Source organism: Onthophagus taurus, chromosome 3, assembly GCF_036711975.1.
Source record: "Onthophagus taurus isolate NC chromosome 3, IU_Otau_3.0, whole genome shotgun sequence".
Classification (NCBI taxonomy): domain Eukaryota; kingdom Metazoa; phylum Arthropoda; class Insecta; order Coleoptera; family Scarabaeidae; genus Onthophagus; species Onthophagus taurus.
This window is the reverse complement of record NC_091968.1, coordinates 22,104,424-22,120,731: the sequence shown is the minus strand read 5'-3', so window position 1 is coordinate 22,120,731 and position 16,308 is coordinate 22,104,424. Positions and strand designations below refer to the sequence as shown.

The 16,308-nt window shown below is 30.2% G+C and overlaps 1 protein-coding gene across 1 annotated transcript; it reads left to right on the top strand.

Moving 5' to 3' along the window:
• The first annotated feature begins 433 nt into the window (after nt 1-433).
• On the top strand, nt 434-15,432 carry LOC111420768 (vascular endothelial growth factor receptor 1-like). Its single transcript, XM_071195340.1, has 7 exons — nt 434-562; nt 7,354-7,474; nt 7,530-7,733; nt 7,791-8,134; nt 8,184-8,414; nt 8,464-8,902; nt 14,505-15,432. Exons 1-7 carry the CDS (start codon nt 494-496, stop codon nt 15,236-15,238), a joined length of 2,142 nt encoding a protein of 713 aa, XP_071051441.1. The 5' UTR covers nt 434-493; the 3' UTR covers nt 15,239-15,432.
• Nucleotides 15,433-16,308: the final 876 nt, after the last annotated feature.

Genomic DNA, 16,308 nt, shown 5'->3' with positions numbered 1-16,308 from the left:
TGCGAATCAGTTTTAGTGTTGAGTTAAAAATAATTTTTGTAGGTTATATTTAAAATTGAAAACGACCAAATATTAGTAGTAGTCATTTAGAATTCTCTAATTAATTTAATGATGAAAGCGGTTTTTTGATATCTCAGATCAAAAATTTTCAGTTTCATATAATTTATAAATAACAAAATTAGAACCTAATTTTCACTTAATTTTCTCTCCAACATTTTAAAAAATCAATTTAAAATCATAATCTAATAATATCCCTAGAACAAAACACATGAATCATGAATTAATGTTGCTTTTATCCTATTTTCTTAAAAAAATCTCACATTTCCAAGTATTTGTTCAGTACTTCCGTCTATAAAGATGTCATTCAAGTTTATTTTGCTTAAAAATTTCATCACCACTCAAAGAAAAGGGTCGAAGAAACTGTTTGGGTTAAAAATATAACATTTTTTTACGATTTTTCTTTCCAGATGTAATTAGTTAATGAAGTTAAAAAATGAGTGAAATTTTTAGGCCATTTTTTATATACATCGTGATGTTGTGTTCGATTTCGTTGTGTATTGAGGTAAGTTCTTTTTATATATCACCCCAAAAACTTAAAAAGTTTACAAAAAAGAATGCATTGTTTACACAATAATTCTTATTAATGTTCGTTACGATAACATTTATACATAATAATTTATGGTTTTTTTTATGAGTTTTTACGGAATAATTTAATTTCGGATTATGTTTTGAATTTAAACCTCTATATTTAACACACACTTGTTAAATTAATGGTTGAAAGTGAAGCACACGAGGAGATATTTTGATTTTTCCTGACAAAATAGTGGACCAACTATGTTATGTTAACCTTGTTTAGTTACTAAACTTTTATTATGTTTTAAACACACATTGAAAGGAAATTTATGACTGTTTTCGTTTTTTAATAACTTGACATTGTGTATTGTACCTACAATAATTATTCACCGAAAGAAGATCATAACATATTTAGATTCGACTTTATTTGTCTTCTCCACATGTAAACGCGAATTTAAATTTAGAACCTAACAGGTATTTTGTTGAAATTTTAGACTTTAGCCATACCCTGACGTGGACTAAGTCATCGAAGTGTTTTTGGTGTGGTTATCGAATTATCCATTAATTTTTTTTACTACTTATCTTAATGTGGGTACACACTTTTCTGATAATTTTCACGTTCTAATATTGTGTCATTAATCTACCGAAATATTATATATAAAAAATACAACTAACCTAACTTAAACTATAAATTTTGTTATCAACTTTTTAGCTCACCTTCAGATAATATGACAAATATTATCGATGTTTAAGCAAATATTATGAAACTCTGAGTAAAACGGGGGAATAATCGACACCTTGTTGTTCAAACGACAGATGCTTGAAGAATACGTGATAATATGACAGGTGTTAATCGGAAGCGTAATTTCTAAATCCACTTTATGTAAACTTAAAAAATCTATATATTTAAAAATTAATTTCATCAAAACGGTTAGAAATTAAGATATGAAATTGTTTGAAGTTATAAAGGAACGTTTAAGGTTAGGTTATACCAAATTATAAGCTTCCGGGGTGAACAATTCGTTTGAAATAAATTTTTGAAAATCGTATATCGGTTTGACGTTTCTTAAAAGTGGGGTTAAAGAAAAAAATTATTATCTCCAAAATGGTTACGAATAAAGAAATGAAACTTTTTGAGGTTATAAAGGAACCTTTAAGGTTAGATTATGCCAAATTATAACCTTTCAATGTGAGCAATTTAATTTATATAAATTTTTAAAAATCGCGTATTGGTTTGACGTTTCTTAAAAGTGGGGTTAAAGAAAAAAATTATTATCTCCAAAACGGTTACGAATAAAGAAATGAAACTTTTTGAGGTTATAAAGGAACCTTTAAGGTTAGATTATGCCAAATTATAACCTTTCAATGTGAGCAATTTAATTTATATAAATTTTTAAAAATCGCGTATTGGTTTGACGTTTCTTAAAAGTGGGGTTAAAGAAAAAAATTATTATCTCCAAAACGGTTACGAATAAAGAAATGAAACTTTTTGAGGTTATAAAGGAACCTTTAAGGTTAGGTTATACCAAACTATAAGCTTCCTGGGTGAACAATTCGTTTGATATACATTTTTGAAAACCGCATATCGATTTGACGTTTCTTAAAAGTGGGGTTAAAGAAAAAAATTATTATCTCCAAAACGGTTACGAATAAAGAAATGAAACTTTTTGAGGTTATAAACGAACCGTTAAGGTTAGGTTATGCCAAATTATAACCTTTCAATGTGAGCAATTTAATTTATATAAATTTTTAAAAATCGCGTATTGGTTTGACGTTTCTTAAAGAAAAAAATTATTATCTCCAAAACGGTTACGAATAAAGAAATGAAACTTTTTGAGGTTATAAAGGAACCTTTAAGGTTATGTTATACCAAATTATAAGCTACCGGGGTAAACAATTCGTTTGATATACGATTTTGAAAATCGCATATCGATTTGACGTTTCTTAAAAGTGGGGTTAAAGAAAAAAATTATTTTTTCCAAAACTGTTAAGAATAAAGAAATGAAACTTTTTGAGGTTATAAAGGAACCTTTAAGGTTAGGTTATACCAAATTATCAGCCTCCAGTGTGACCAATTCATTTTATATAAATTTTTAAAAATCGCATATCGATTTGACGTTTCTTAAAAGTGTGAATAAAGAAAAATATTATTTTCTCCAAAACTGTTAAGAATAAAGAAATGAAACTTTTTGAGGTTATAAAGGAACCTTTAAGGTTAGGTTATACCAAGTTATAAGCCTCCAGTGTGACCAATTCATTTTATATAAATTTTTAAAAATTGCATATCGATTTGACGTTTCTTAAAAGTGTGAATAAAGAAAAATATTATTTTCTCCAAAACTGTTAAGAATAAAGAAATGAAACTTTTTGAGGTTATAAAGGAACCTTTAAGGTTAGGTTATACCAAATTATCAGCCTCCAGTGTGACCAATTCATTTTATATAAATTTTTAAAAATCGCATATCGATTTGACGTTTCTTAAAAGTGTGGTTAAAGAAAAAAATTATTTTCTCCAAAACTGTTAAGAATAAAGAAATGAAACTTTTTGAGGTTATAAAGGAACCTTTAAGGTTAGGTTATACTAAATTATCAGCCTCCAGTGTGACCAATTCATTTTATATAAATTTTGAAAAATCGCATATCGATTTGACGCTTCTAAAAGGGTGAATAAAGAAAAATATTATTTTCTCCAAAACTGTTATGAATAAAGAAATGAAACTTTTTGAGGTTATAAAGGAACCTTTAAGGTTAGGTTATACCAAATTATCAGCCTCCAGTGTGACCAATTCATTTTATATAAATTTTTAAAAATCGCATATCGATTTGACGTTTCTTAAAAGTGTGAATAAAGAAAAATATTATTTTCTCCAAAACTGTTAAGAATAAAGAAATGAAACTTTTTGAGGTTATAAAGGAACCTTTAAGGTTAGGTTATACTAAATTATCAGCCTCCAGTGTGACCAATTCATTTTATATAAATTTTTAAAAATCGCATATGATAATAATAATACTTTATTGAGCCAAATAGACAACAAAATAAGAATAAATCAAGAAATATACAATTCACAATTCAAGCTCAATGGCTGCAAGAGCAGAAAAGGCAAAAGTGCCACTAATATAACTTGCACCCCATAAGGTCGGCAAATATCGAAAGACCACAGTAATAACCGTTATAAAAATAATTAAAGTAAATAATATATAAACTGTTATAATGAAAAAAAAAAAATTAAACAAAACAAAATAAAAAGAAACATTCCAATTAAACAGAACAAAAATAAAATTGCGCATTACAAAAATATATCAAACACCCTCTCGCGTAAAACAATGAGTTTGAACGCACGAGCCGAGCCGGCACACCTCGCATAACCAGGAATCAAATTCCAAAAACGAGCAACCTGGTACGAAAATGAACACTTGAATTTTGAAGACCTATGCGAAGGAATATTTAAACAAAATCTGTGCCGGAGATTCAGGTTATGAACATCCGTCCTGAACGTAATTTTACGACTCAGATAAGGCGGCTTGCCGGATGTAATAAGACCGTAGATGAAAGACAAGTAGTGAACCACAACCCTCTGTCGCATATTCAGCCAGTCACTAGATAACAAAACTTGCGATACATGATCATCTCTTCGAAGATTATACATAAAACGAAGATACGAATTCTGCACAAGCTGAACCCTCCTTAAACTCTCCTGGGATAAACATGAACCAAATACAACATTACAATAATTAAAGTGAGACAATACAAGAGAATCACAAAGGAGTCGTTTCAAACCCTGCGATAAAAACATCTTACTACAGTAGAGTCTTCTTAGGGAACCATAAGCACGCCTACATAATAAATTAATATGCTCACCAAACGCAAGTTGATCATCAATAATAAGACCTAAACTCTTAACCGAATTGGTCAGTCCTAACTGCACTCCGAGCATCCTAATATTAATATCATCCTTATTAACAAATAAACTACCCTTTTTAGTAAATAAAATACATTGAGTCTTGTCAGCGTTGATCAAAAGAGCATGTCTCTTAATTTCCAAACATAAGTGATTTAAATCCTCCGTTACTTTATCACAAGCTTCCGATCGCTCACCAGGCAGGAAATCTAGATACAGTTGGGAATCATCAGCATAAAGATGATAAGAACAATACTTTAACTTTGAGAATAAATTGCTGGTATAAATTGTAAATAAGATAGGACCAAGGATAGATCCTTGCGGAACACCAGCAACCAATTCAATAGAATCAGAACACTGTGACCCCACCCTAACCGCCTGCGTTCTATCAAACAGATAACCCTTAAACAAAGAAACAGCACACTCAGACAAACCAACAAATTTAAGAATAGCCAACAAAAGGTCGTGATTCAAGATATCAAATGTCTTACTAAAATCAAGCAACACAAGCACAGTAGATCTATCAGCATCAAGAGCTCTGTATATATCATCAGTCAAATCAAGAAGCGCTGTGGCACAGCTATACTGATTCCTAAAACCAGATTGTTTATCTGGTAGTATATTATAAGTATCTAAAAAGGATCTTAGTTGCTCCGCCATAATTTTCTCTAATACTTTAGACAAAACCGGAAGGATAGTAATAGGCCTCAAATCTTTAAGCTCTTTAACTGGTTTCATTTTAGGAACAGGAGTCACCAGACCACATTTCCATGCCTTAGGATAAACCGACATTATCAGACAAAAGTTGAAAATATGACAGAGAACATTCAAAATACGAGGACAACACAACCTAACCATATCTAGAGAAATATCATCCGAGCCAACACTAGTAGACTTCAACAAAAGCAAATACCGCTCAATAGAATCCACAGACACTTTCTTGAAGGTAAAAGGAGTACAGTCAGGACTTAATTGGCTGGTATGATAGAAAGTTAATAACTCCGAGTCAGGCTTAATAACATCAGCAACAGATTTAGAAAAAAAGAAGTTGACACTATCAGGGTCAGCCAGATGGGGATATCGATTTGACGTTTCTTAAAAGTGTGAATAAAGAAAAAAATTATTTTCTCCAAAACTGTTAAGAATAAAGAAATGAAACTTTTTGAGGTTATAAAGGAACCTTTAAGGTTAGGTTATACTAAATTATCAGCCTCTAGTGTGACCAATTCATTTTATATAAATTTTTAAAAATCGCATATCGATTTGACGTTTCTTAAAAGTGTGAATAAAGAAAAATATTATTTTCTCCAAAACTGTTAAGAATAAAGATGTGAAACTTTTTGAGGTTATAAAGGAACCTTTAAGGTTAAGTTATACCAAATTATCAGCCTCCAGTGTGACCAATTCATTTTATATAAATTTTTAAAAATCGCATATCGATTTGACGTTTCTTAAAAGTGTGAATAAAGAAAAATATTATTTTCTCCAAAACTGTTAAGAATAAAGAAATGAAACTTTTTGAGCTTATAAAGGAACCTTTAAGGTTAGGTTATATCAAATTATCAGCCTTCAGTGTGACCAATTCATTTTATATGAATTTTTAAAAATCGCATATCGACTTGACGTTTCTTAAGTGTGAATAAAGAAAAATATTATTTTCTCCAAAACTGTTAAGAATAAAGAAATGAAACTTTTTGAGGTTATAAAGGAACCTTTAAGGTTAGGTTATACCAAATTATCAGCCTCCAGTGTGACCAATTCATTTTATATAAATTTTTAAAAATCGCATATCGATTTGACGTTTCTTAAAAGTGTGAATAAAGAAAAATATTATTTTCTCCAAAACTGTTAAGAATAAAGAAATGAAACTTTTTGAGCTTATAAAGGAACCTTTAAGGTTAGGTTATACCAAATTATCAGCCTCCAGTGTGACCAATTCATTTTATATAAATTTTTAAAAATCGCATATCGATTTGACGTTTCTTAAAAGTGTGAATAAAGAAAAATATTATTTTCTCCAAAACTGTTAAGAATAAAGAAATGAAACTTTTTGAGGTTACAAAGGAACCTTTAAGGTTAGGTTATACCAAATTATCAGCCTCCAGTGTGACCAATTCATTTTATATAAATTTTTAAAAATCGCATATCGATTTGACGTTTCTTAAAAGTGTGAATAAAGAAAAATATTATTTTCTCCAAAACTGTTAAGAATAAAGAAATGAAACTTTTTGAGGTTATAAAGGAACCTTTAAGGTTAGGTTATACCAAATTATCAGCCTCCAGTGTGACCAATTCATTTTATATAAATTTTTAAAAATCTCATATCGATTTGACGTTTCTTAAAAGTGTGAATAAAGAAAAATATTATTTTCTCCAAAACTGTTAAGAATAAAGAAATGAAACTTTTTGAGGTTATGAAGGAACCTTTAAGGTTAGGTTATACCAAATTATCAGCCTCCAGTGTGACCAATTCATTTTATATAAATTTTTAAAAATCGCATATCGATTTGACGTTTCTTAAAAGTGTGGTTAAAGAAAAATATTATTTTCTCCAAAACTGTTAAGAATAAAGAAATGAAACTTTTTGAGGTTATAAAGGAACCTTTAAGGTTAGGTTATACCAAATTATCAGCCTCCAGTGTGACTAATTCATTTTATATGAATTTTTAAAAATCGCATATCGATTTGACGTTTCTTAAAAGTATGGTTAAAGAAAAAAATTATTTTCTCCAAAACGGCTAAAAATAAAGAAACAAAATTTTTTTATTTCATAAAGGAGCCTTTAAGGTTAAGTTACACCAAATTTAAACATTTCAAAGTGAATACTTTAGAAATTATCCAATTTTCAATTTCGTTTTAATGCAAAAAATTATTGTTACAGGATTCGGACGACATCTACCACAACGATAAACAGTTACTTTTCTTTGAACGAAATAATCTCAGCGTTGTAATTGAATATGACGAATTCTTAGATCATTTACAATTCCATTTTAACTGGGACGGTACTATTTAATCAAATTCTCATTAATACATCATTAATTTAAACGTCTTTTTCAGATTCTTTGCACGAATTCTTAATAGTTACATTAACACACATCCCAAGTACCAACACAAGCATTCATTGTGGTGTTGACATCGAAGAAACCATCTACGGTCCCGATTATTTCCTCGGAAGCAGGGACGAACTCAATTTCGGTTGTACTTATCTCATAACAGTTAATGACAGCTTCGAAAGCCTATCTTTTAATTACTCCATACCTTGTATGATTTATTACATGTTTTTGCAATTATGTGTATCATTAAATAATTCATTTCTAGATTGTGTCGATGGAAAATGCGATTGCAACCATTTCCCGCTACCGATGAACATTACCGTGGAGTATCAACGCAAAGACGAATTTTTAATTGAATGGATTTTTGGGAATCCCCAAGATGAAGCGGTTTTAGTGAACGTGACGTTTATTTCCTACGTAATTGAGAATTGTGGCGATTTTTCTGCATCCCAATACACTTTAATGGAACCTAAATATAAATTATTAGATTCGAATAATTCCGCTTTGATTTTTACCGAAAATCACCCCCATATATGTTTATTAATTACCTTTACAAACAAATTTGGTTGCCCTGAACGATATTTGAGGCGATTAGAAGTCATAAAACAGGTTAAATCAATTAAGTTTTTAAATTCGTAATTTTAAAGATAAATTTTAGGATGTTTCTCCTTGGCTCAACATCTCCTACACTTTTATCTTGGTAATTATCTTATTGGTCATCATAGCACTTTGGTACATCGATAAATGCCGAGGAACAATTAAAGCTTTATTAATCTCGAGGTTTTTAAACCGAAGGCGAAGAAACCACCACAACATTTACGGCTATGCTACCGAAACCACGAAAAAGATCGAAACAAACAATTTGTTGTACATCGAAAGCGAAATTCTCGTAAGTTAATTTCCAAAAAATTTAATTTTTATAACAATTTTAATTTAAGGAAGGAGAGGTCGATGAATTCGAATTCCCAAGAAACCATTTGAAACTTTTATACGAAATTGGAAAAGGAGCCTTCGGCGAAGTTTATCTTGGAAACGCGCTCGTTAACGGCAAAGAAGAATCGGTCGCTGTTAAAACGTTGCGAGAAAAATCTTCGATTGAAGAGGTCGAAGATTTCAGAGCGGAAATCGATATAATGAAAAAAATCGGGCAACATCCCAACATTGTGACGATGCTGAAATGTTGCACTCTTCACGAACCGTTTATGATGATTATGGAATACGTTCCTTACGGAGATTTGAAGCATTACTTAATGAATTTGAGAGATAAGTGGAAGAAGAAGCTAATTAATTATAATGATGACGTCTACAATGGATCTGGGATGTATATTAACCCAAATTCGCCGAGATTTGAGAAAACGAAGAAGCCTTCAACAAGTAGTAAGTAGTAGTTAATTAAATTTAAGGTTTACTAAGGTCTTGGTTAATTTAGGAAATCATTACGAAGCATTTGGAGTCCTTTTGACACGTTTGAGTGTCATCTGGTAACATTTAAAAGTAATCAGAAAGTGTTTAGACATTGTTTGATTGTGATGGATTTCATGAGAAACATCTTGGAGATATTTTGACATCTTTCAAAATCTCCTAGAAATCGTCAATAATGCTTAGAATGCGTTTTGGCAGTTTTTGATAATCCTGGTTAGCTTAGGAAATCATTACAAAGCATTTGGAATCTTATTGATATGTTTGAATGTCATCTGGGAAACTCTAAAAGTAATTAGAAACAGTTTAGACATTTTTTGATAATCATGGAAGTCATCAGATAGCTTTTGGGGATATTTTGACATGTTTAAAAATCTTCTGGAAAATATTAAAGATATCTAGAATACATTTCGACAGTTTTTGATGATCATAGAAATCCTTAGAAATTTCTGATTAATTTAGAAAACCATTACAAAGTAGTTGGAATCTTTTCGACATGTTTGAATGTCATTTGGGAACCTCTAAAAGTAATTAGATAAAGTTTGGACATTTTTTGATAACCATAGAACTCATTAAGGAGCTTTTGGAGATATTTTGCCATTTTTAACAATCTTCTGGAATACATTAAGTAAATCATTGTAAAGCATTTTTAGTTTTTTTGAGACGTTTGAATGTCATTTGGGAACCTATAAAAGTAATCAGAAACAATTTAAAAATTCTTTGATAATCATGGAAGTCATTAGATAGCTTTTGGTGATATATTAACATTTTTTAAAATGTTCTGGACAACATTAAAGATATCTAGAATACATTTAGACAGTTTTTGATAATCATAGAAATGCTTAGCAATTCCTGGTTAACCTAGTAAATCATTGTAAAACATTTGGAGTCTTTTCGAGACGTTTGAATGTCATTTGGGAACCTCTATAAGTAATTAGAAACAGTTTAGACACTTTTTGATAATTATGGAAGTCATTAGATAGCTTTTGGAGATATTTTGATATTTTTAAAAATTCTCTGGAAAACATTAAAGATATCTAGAATACATTTAGACAGTTTTTGATAATCATAAATATCCTTAGAAATTTCTGGTTAACTTAGTAAATCATTGTAAAGCACTTGGAGTCATTCCGAGACGTTTGAATGTCATATTAGAACCTCTATAAATAATTAGAAACAGTTTGGACATTTTTTAATAATCATGGAAGTCATTAGATAGCTTTTGGAGATATTATAACATTTTTAAAAATCTTTTGGCAAACCTTAAAGATATTTAAAATATATTTAGACAGTTTTTGATAATCATAGATATCCTTAGCAATTCCTGGTTAACTTAGTAAATCATTGTAAAGCATTTGAAGTCTTTTTGATATGTTTGAATGTCATTTGGAAACCTCTAAAAGTAATTAGAAATAATTTGGACATTTTATGATAATCATGGAAGTTATTAGATAGCTTTGGCTGATATTTTGACATTTTTGAAAATCTTCTAGAAAACATTAAAGATATCTAGAATACATTTAGATATCTTTTGATAACCATGGAAGTCATTAAAAAGCTTTTGGAGATATTTTGACATCTCTCAAAACCTTCTGTGAAATCTTCAAAAATGGTTGAGAATCAAAGAGAGTTTAAACATTTTATGATAATCACGGAAGTCATTACAAAGCTTTTGGAGATATTTTGACATCTCTCAAAATTTTCTGCAAATCTTTAAGAATATCTAGAATGCGTTTTGACAGTTAGTAGGAAATCAGGGTAGTGTAGGAAATGATTAAAAAGCTTTTGCAGGTTTTTTGCCATCATTTCCAGTGTTGCCTGAAAATCTTCAAAGGTGCCCAGAAAGAATTTAGACATTTTTTGATAATCTTAAAAATTCTTAGAAATCCCTGGTTAACTTAGGAAATCATTACAAAGCATTTGGAGTCCTTTTCACATGTTTGAGTATCATTTGGGAACCTATAAAACTAATCAGCAACAATTCGAACATTTTTTGATAACCATGGAAGTCATTACAAAACTTTTGAAGATATTTTGACATGTTTCAAAATCTTCAAAAATGTCTAAAATGCGTTTTGGCAGTTAGTAGGAAATCAGGGTAATGTAGGAAATGATTAAGAAGCTTTTTAGAAATTTTTTCGCCAATGTAGAGTGTTGCCTGGAAATTTTCTAAAGTGTCCAGAAAGAGTTGGAACACTTTTTGATAATCTTAGAAATTCTTAAAAATCCCTGGTTAACTTAGGAAATCATTACAAAGCATTTGGAGACTTTTTGACATGTTTGAGTGTCATTTGAGAATCTGTAAAAGTAATCAGAAAGAATTTAAACATTTGTTGATAATCATGGAAGTCATTACAGCTTTTGGAAATATTTTGTATGTTTCAAAATCTTCAAAAATGTTTAGAATTCGTTTTGACAGTTGGTAGGAAATCAGAGTTGTGTAGGAAATCATTAAGGAGCTTTCGGATTTTTTTTTGCCATCGTAGAGTGTTGCTTGGAAATCTTCAAAGATGCCCAGAAAGAGTTTACACATTTTTTGATAATCTTGGAAATTCTTAGAAATCCCTGATTATCTTAGGAAATCATTACAATGCATTTGGAGTCTTTTTGAAATCTTTGAGTGTCATCTGGGAACCTCTAAAAGTAACCAGAGAGAGTTTGGAAATTCTTTGATAATCATGAAAATCATATTTTGACATCTTTCAAAATCTCCCGGAAATGTTCAAAATTGTCTAGAATGCTTTTTGACAGTTTTTGATAACTATGGAAATCTTACAAATGTCTGGGTAGTGTAAGAAATCATTAAGAAGCTGTTGTAGATTTTTTGACATTGTAGAGTGTCGCCTGAACATCTTCAAAAATGCTCTGAAAGACTTTGGACATTTTTTGTTAATCTTAGAAACTCCTGATGAACTTAGGAAATCATTACAAAGCATTTAGAGTCTTTTTGACATGTTAAAGTATCATTTGGGGGCCTATAAAAGTAATCAGAAAGAGTTTAAACATTTTTTGATAATCGTGGAAGTCATCACAAAGCTTTTGGAGATATTTTGACATGTTTCAAAATCATCTGAAAATCTACAAAAATGTCTAGAATGCGTTTTGGCAGTTAGTAGGAAATCAGGGTTGTGTAGGAAATCATTAAGAAGCTTTTGGAGATTTTTACCATTGTAGAATGTTGCCAGAAAATCTTCACAGGTGCCCAGAAAGAGTTTAGACATATTTTGATAATCATAGAAATTCTTAGAAATGCCTGGTTTACTTAGGAAATCATTACAATGCATTTGGAGTCTTTTTGAAATCTTTGAGTGTCATCTGGGAACCTCTAAAAGTAACCAGAGAGAGTTTGGAAATTCTTTGATAATCATGAAAATCATATTTTGACATCTTTCAAAATCTCCCGGAAATGTTCAAAATTGTCTAGAATGCTTTTTGACAGTTTTTGATAACTATGGAAATCTTACAAATGTCTGGGTAGTGTAAGAAATCATTAAGAAGCTGTTGTAGATTTTTTGACATTGTAGAGTGTCGCCTGAACATCTTCAAAAATGCTCTGAAAGACTTTGGACATTTTTTGTTAATCTTAGAAACTCCTGATGAACTTAGGAAATCATTACAAAGCATTTAGAGTCTTTTTGACATGTTAAAGTATCATTTGGGGGCCTATAAAAGTAATCAGAAAGAGTTTAAACATTTTTTGATAATCGTGGAAGTCATCACAAAGCTTTTGGAGATATTTTGACATGTTTCAAAATCATCTGAAAATCTACAAAAATGTCTAGAATGCGTTTTGGCAGTTAGTAGGAAATCAGGGTTGTGTAGGAAATCATTAAGAAGCTTTTGGAGATTTTTACCATTGTAGAATGTTGCCAGAAAATCTTCACAGGTGCCCAGAAAGAGTTTAGACATTTTTTGATAATCATAGAAATTCTCAGAAATGCCTGGTTTACTTAGAAAATTATTACAAAGCATTTGGAGTCCTTTTTAAAGTAATCAGAAACAATTTAAATAATTTTTTTGATAATCATGGAAGTCATTACAAAGTTTTTAGAGATATTTCGACATGTTTCAAAATCTTTAAAAATGTCTAGAATGCATTTTGACAGTTAGTACAAAATTAGGGTAGTGTGGGAAATTATTAAGAAGCTTTTGGAGATTTTTGTCATTGTAGAGTATTGCCAGGAAATCTTCAAAGGTGTCCAGAAAAAGTTAAGACATTTTTTGATAATCATAGAAATTCTTAAAAATCCCTGGTTAACTTAGGAAATCATTACAAAGCATTTGGAATCTTTTTGACATATTTAAATGTCATTTGGGAATCTCTAAAAGTAATCAGGAAGAGTTTAAACATTTTTTGATAATCATAGAAGTCATTACAAAGATTTTGGGGATATTTTGACATATTTAAAAGCCTTCTGGAAAACATCAAAGATATCTAAACTATATTTAGATAGTTTTTGATAATCTTAGAAATTCTTAGAAATCCTGGTTAATTTAGGAAATCATTACAAAGCATTTGAAGTCTTTTTGACATGTTTGAGTGCCATTTGGGAACCTTTAAAAGTAATTAGAAAGAGTTTAAACATTTTTTGATAATCATAGAAGTCATTACAATGCTTTTGGAGATATTTTGACATGTTTCAAAATCTTCTGCAAATCTTCAAAAATGTCTAGAATGCGTTTTGACAGTTAGTAGGAAATCAGGGTAGTTTAGGAAATCATTAAGACATATGTAAACCTCTAAAAGTAATCAGAAAGAGTTAAGACATCTTTTGATAATCATGGAAGTCATTAGAAAGCTTTAGGAGATATTTTAACATCTTTCAAAACATTCTGGAAATGTTCAAAAATGTCTAAAATGCGTTTTGACAGTTTTTGATAATTATGGAAATCTCTGGGTAGTGTAAGAAATTATTAAGAAGCTTTTGGAGATTATTTTGTCATTGTAAAGTATCGCTTAGAAATCCTCAAAACTGCCAAGAAAAAGGTTAAACCTTTTTTGATAATCTTAGAAATTCCTGGTTAACTTAGAAAATCATTACAAAGCATTTGGAGTCTTTTTGAAATGTTTGAGTGTCATATGGGAACCTCTAAAAGTAATCAGAAAGAGGTCAGGCGTCATTTGATAATCGTGGAAGTCATTAGAAAGCTTTAGGAGATATTTTAACATCTTTCAAAACTTTCTGGAAATCTTCAAAAATGTCTAGAATGCGTTTTGACAGTTTTTGATAATTATGGAAATCTCTGGGTAGTGTAGGAAGTTATTAAGAAGCTTTTGGAGATTATTTTGCCATTGTAAAGTATCGCTTAAATTTTTTTGATAATCTTAGAAATTCCTGGGTAACTTAGGGAATCATTACAAAGCATTTGGAGTCTTTTTGACATGTTTGAGTATCATCTGAAAACCTCTAAAACTAATCAAAAAGAGTTTAGACATTTTATGACAATCACGGAAGTCATTAGAAAGCTTTTGGGGATATTTTGACATCTGCCAAAACCTTCTGGAAATCTTCAAAAATGTCTGGGTAGTGTTTGAATTCAATTTTTTTCTTATTTTTAGCCGAATACACAAATTTATCAACAACACCAACCCCAACATCTCTAGATCAATTCACATTTGACGTCGATCAATCATCGCTTTTGGACCACACCGAATTACAACATTTCGCCCTTCAAATAGCTTGCGGGATGGCACATTTAGAAAAAATTCCGATAACCCATCGTGATTTAGCGGCAAGAAACATTTTAATCGACGCGAATAAAGTGTTGAAGATCTCCGATTTCGGTTTATCCCGACCTGGGCCATACATCAATAAGAGCCATAACAAACTTCCATTGCGATGGATGGCTTTGGAGGCTATCGAAGAGCACATTTATGACAATAAAAGTGACGTTTGGTCGTTCGGTGTGGTTTTGTGGGAAATTGGAACGTTAGGAGCTTTTCCATATGACACAATTCCTGATCGAATGTTACTTTATCATTTGCACGTGGGGAAACGGTTGGAACGGCCGGAAATTTGTACGGATGAGCTGTATTCGTTGATGTTGAGGTGTTGGTCGGAGGATCCGAAATTAAGGCCGACGTTCGAAGAGTTAGTTCAACAATTAGATGTAAATAAAAGTCGAGTTTATATTGATTTTGCGCAATTAAATCCGACGTACGTTTTTCCGCCCACAAGTTCGAACCATAGGTGTGCCAAAAAAGTGGAAGAATGTCAAAAAAATAATGACGAAATAATGATTACGCAAGATAACGTTGTTAGTGATAAAGAACAGTATCTTGAGTGTCCTTAAAATAGATACGTTTTAGATTGTTAATTTATTATTTTATATTTGCGAGACAAATTTGTACCTGGTTATATTTTTAAGTTTTATACTTAAGATTCGATTAGGAAATGTTAAAATTGTAATTTTTTTTTATTAGTAATTATAGCTAATGGTGATAATTTATAATAAATTTAATAAATGCTACTTTCTGTTATTTTTAACGATAAGTTGTTTTTTACCCATTATCAGCCTAATCACAGATTTAATTTGATGATGATTGAAAGGGATAAAGAAAAAAATTTTTCATAAAAAACCGTATCATTTGACGTTTCTTAAAAGTGTGATTACAGAAAAAAATTATTTTCTCCAAAACGGTTGGAGATTAAGAAATGAAACTTTTTGAGGTTATAAAGGAACCTTTAAGGCTAAGTTATACCAAATTACAACCTTCCTGAGTGAACAATTCATTTTATATAAATTTTTAAAAATCGCATATCGATTTGGTGTCTCTTAAAAGTGTGATTAAAAATAATTTTCTCCAAAACGGTTGGAGATTAAGAAATGAAACTTTTTGAGGTTATAAAGGAACCTTTAAGGTTAGGTTATACCAAATTATAAGCTTCCAGAGTGAACAAATCATTTTATATAAATTTTTAAATATCGCATATCGATTTGACGTTTCTTGAAAATGTGATTAAAGATAAAAATTATTTTCTCCAAAACGGTTGGAGATTAAGAAATGAAACATTTTGAGGTTATAAAAGAACCTATAAGGTTAGGTTATACCAAATTATAAGCTTCCAGAGTGAACAATTCATTTTATATAATTTTTCAAAGATAGCATATCTATTTGACGTTTCTTAAAAGTGAGATTAAAGATAAAAATTATTTTCTCCAAAACCGTTGGAGATTAAGAAATGAAACTTTTTGAGGTTATAAAGGAACCTTTAAGGCTAAGTTATACCAAATTACAACCTTCCTGAGTGAACAATTCATTTTATATAAATTTTTAAAAATCGCATATCGATTTGGTGTCTCTTAAAAGTGTGATTAAAAATAATTTTCTCCAAAACGGTTGGAGATTAAGAAATGAAACT

What these genes read in the sequence shown, in the direction of transcription:
- LOC111420768 (XM_071195340.1), top strand. Translation starts at nt 494, where the DNA reads ATGAGTGAAATTTTTAGGCCATTTTTTATATACATCGTGATGTTGTGT. An exon ending in GATTAGAAGTCATAAAACAG is followed by an intron (nt 8,135 to 8,183) that starts GTTAAATCAATT and finishes GATAAATTTTAG; the next exon opens with GATGTTTCTCCTTGGCTCAA. An exon ending in ACATCGAAAGCGAAATTCTC is followed by an intron (nt 8,415 to 8,463) that starts GTAAGTTAATTT and finishes TTTTAATTTAAG; the next exon opens with GAAGGAGAGGTCGATGAATT.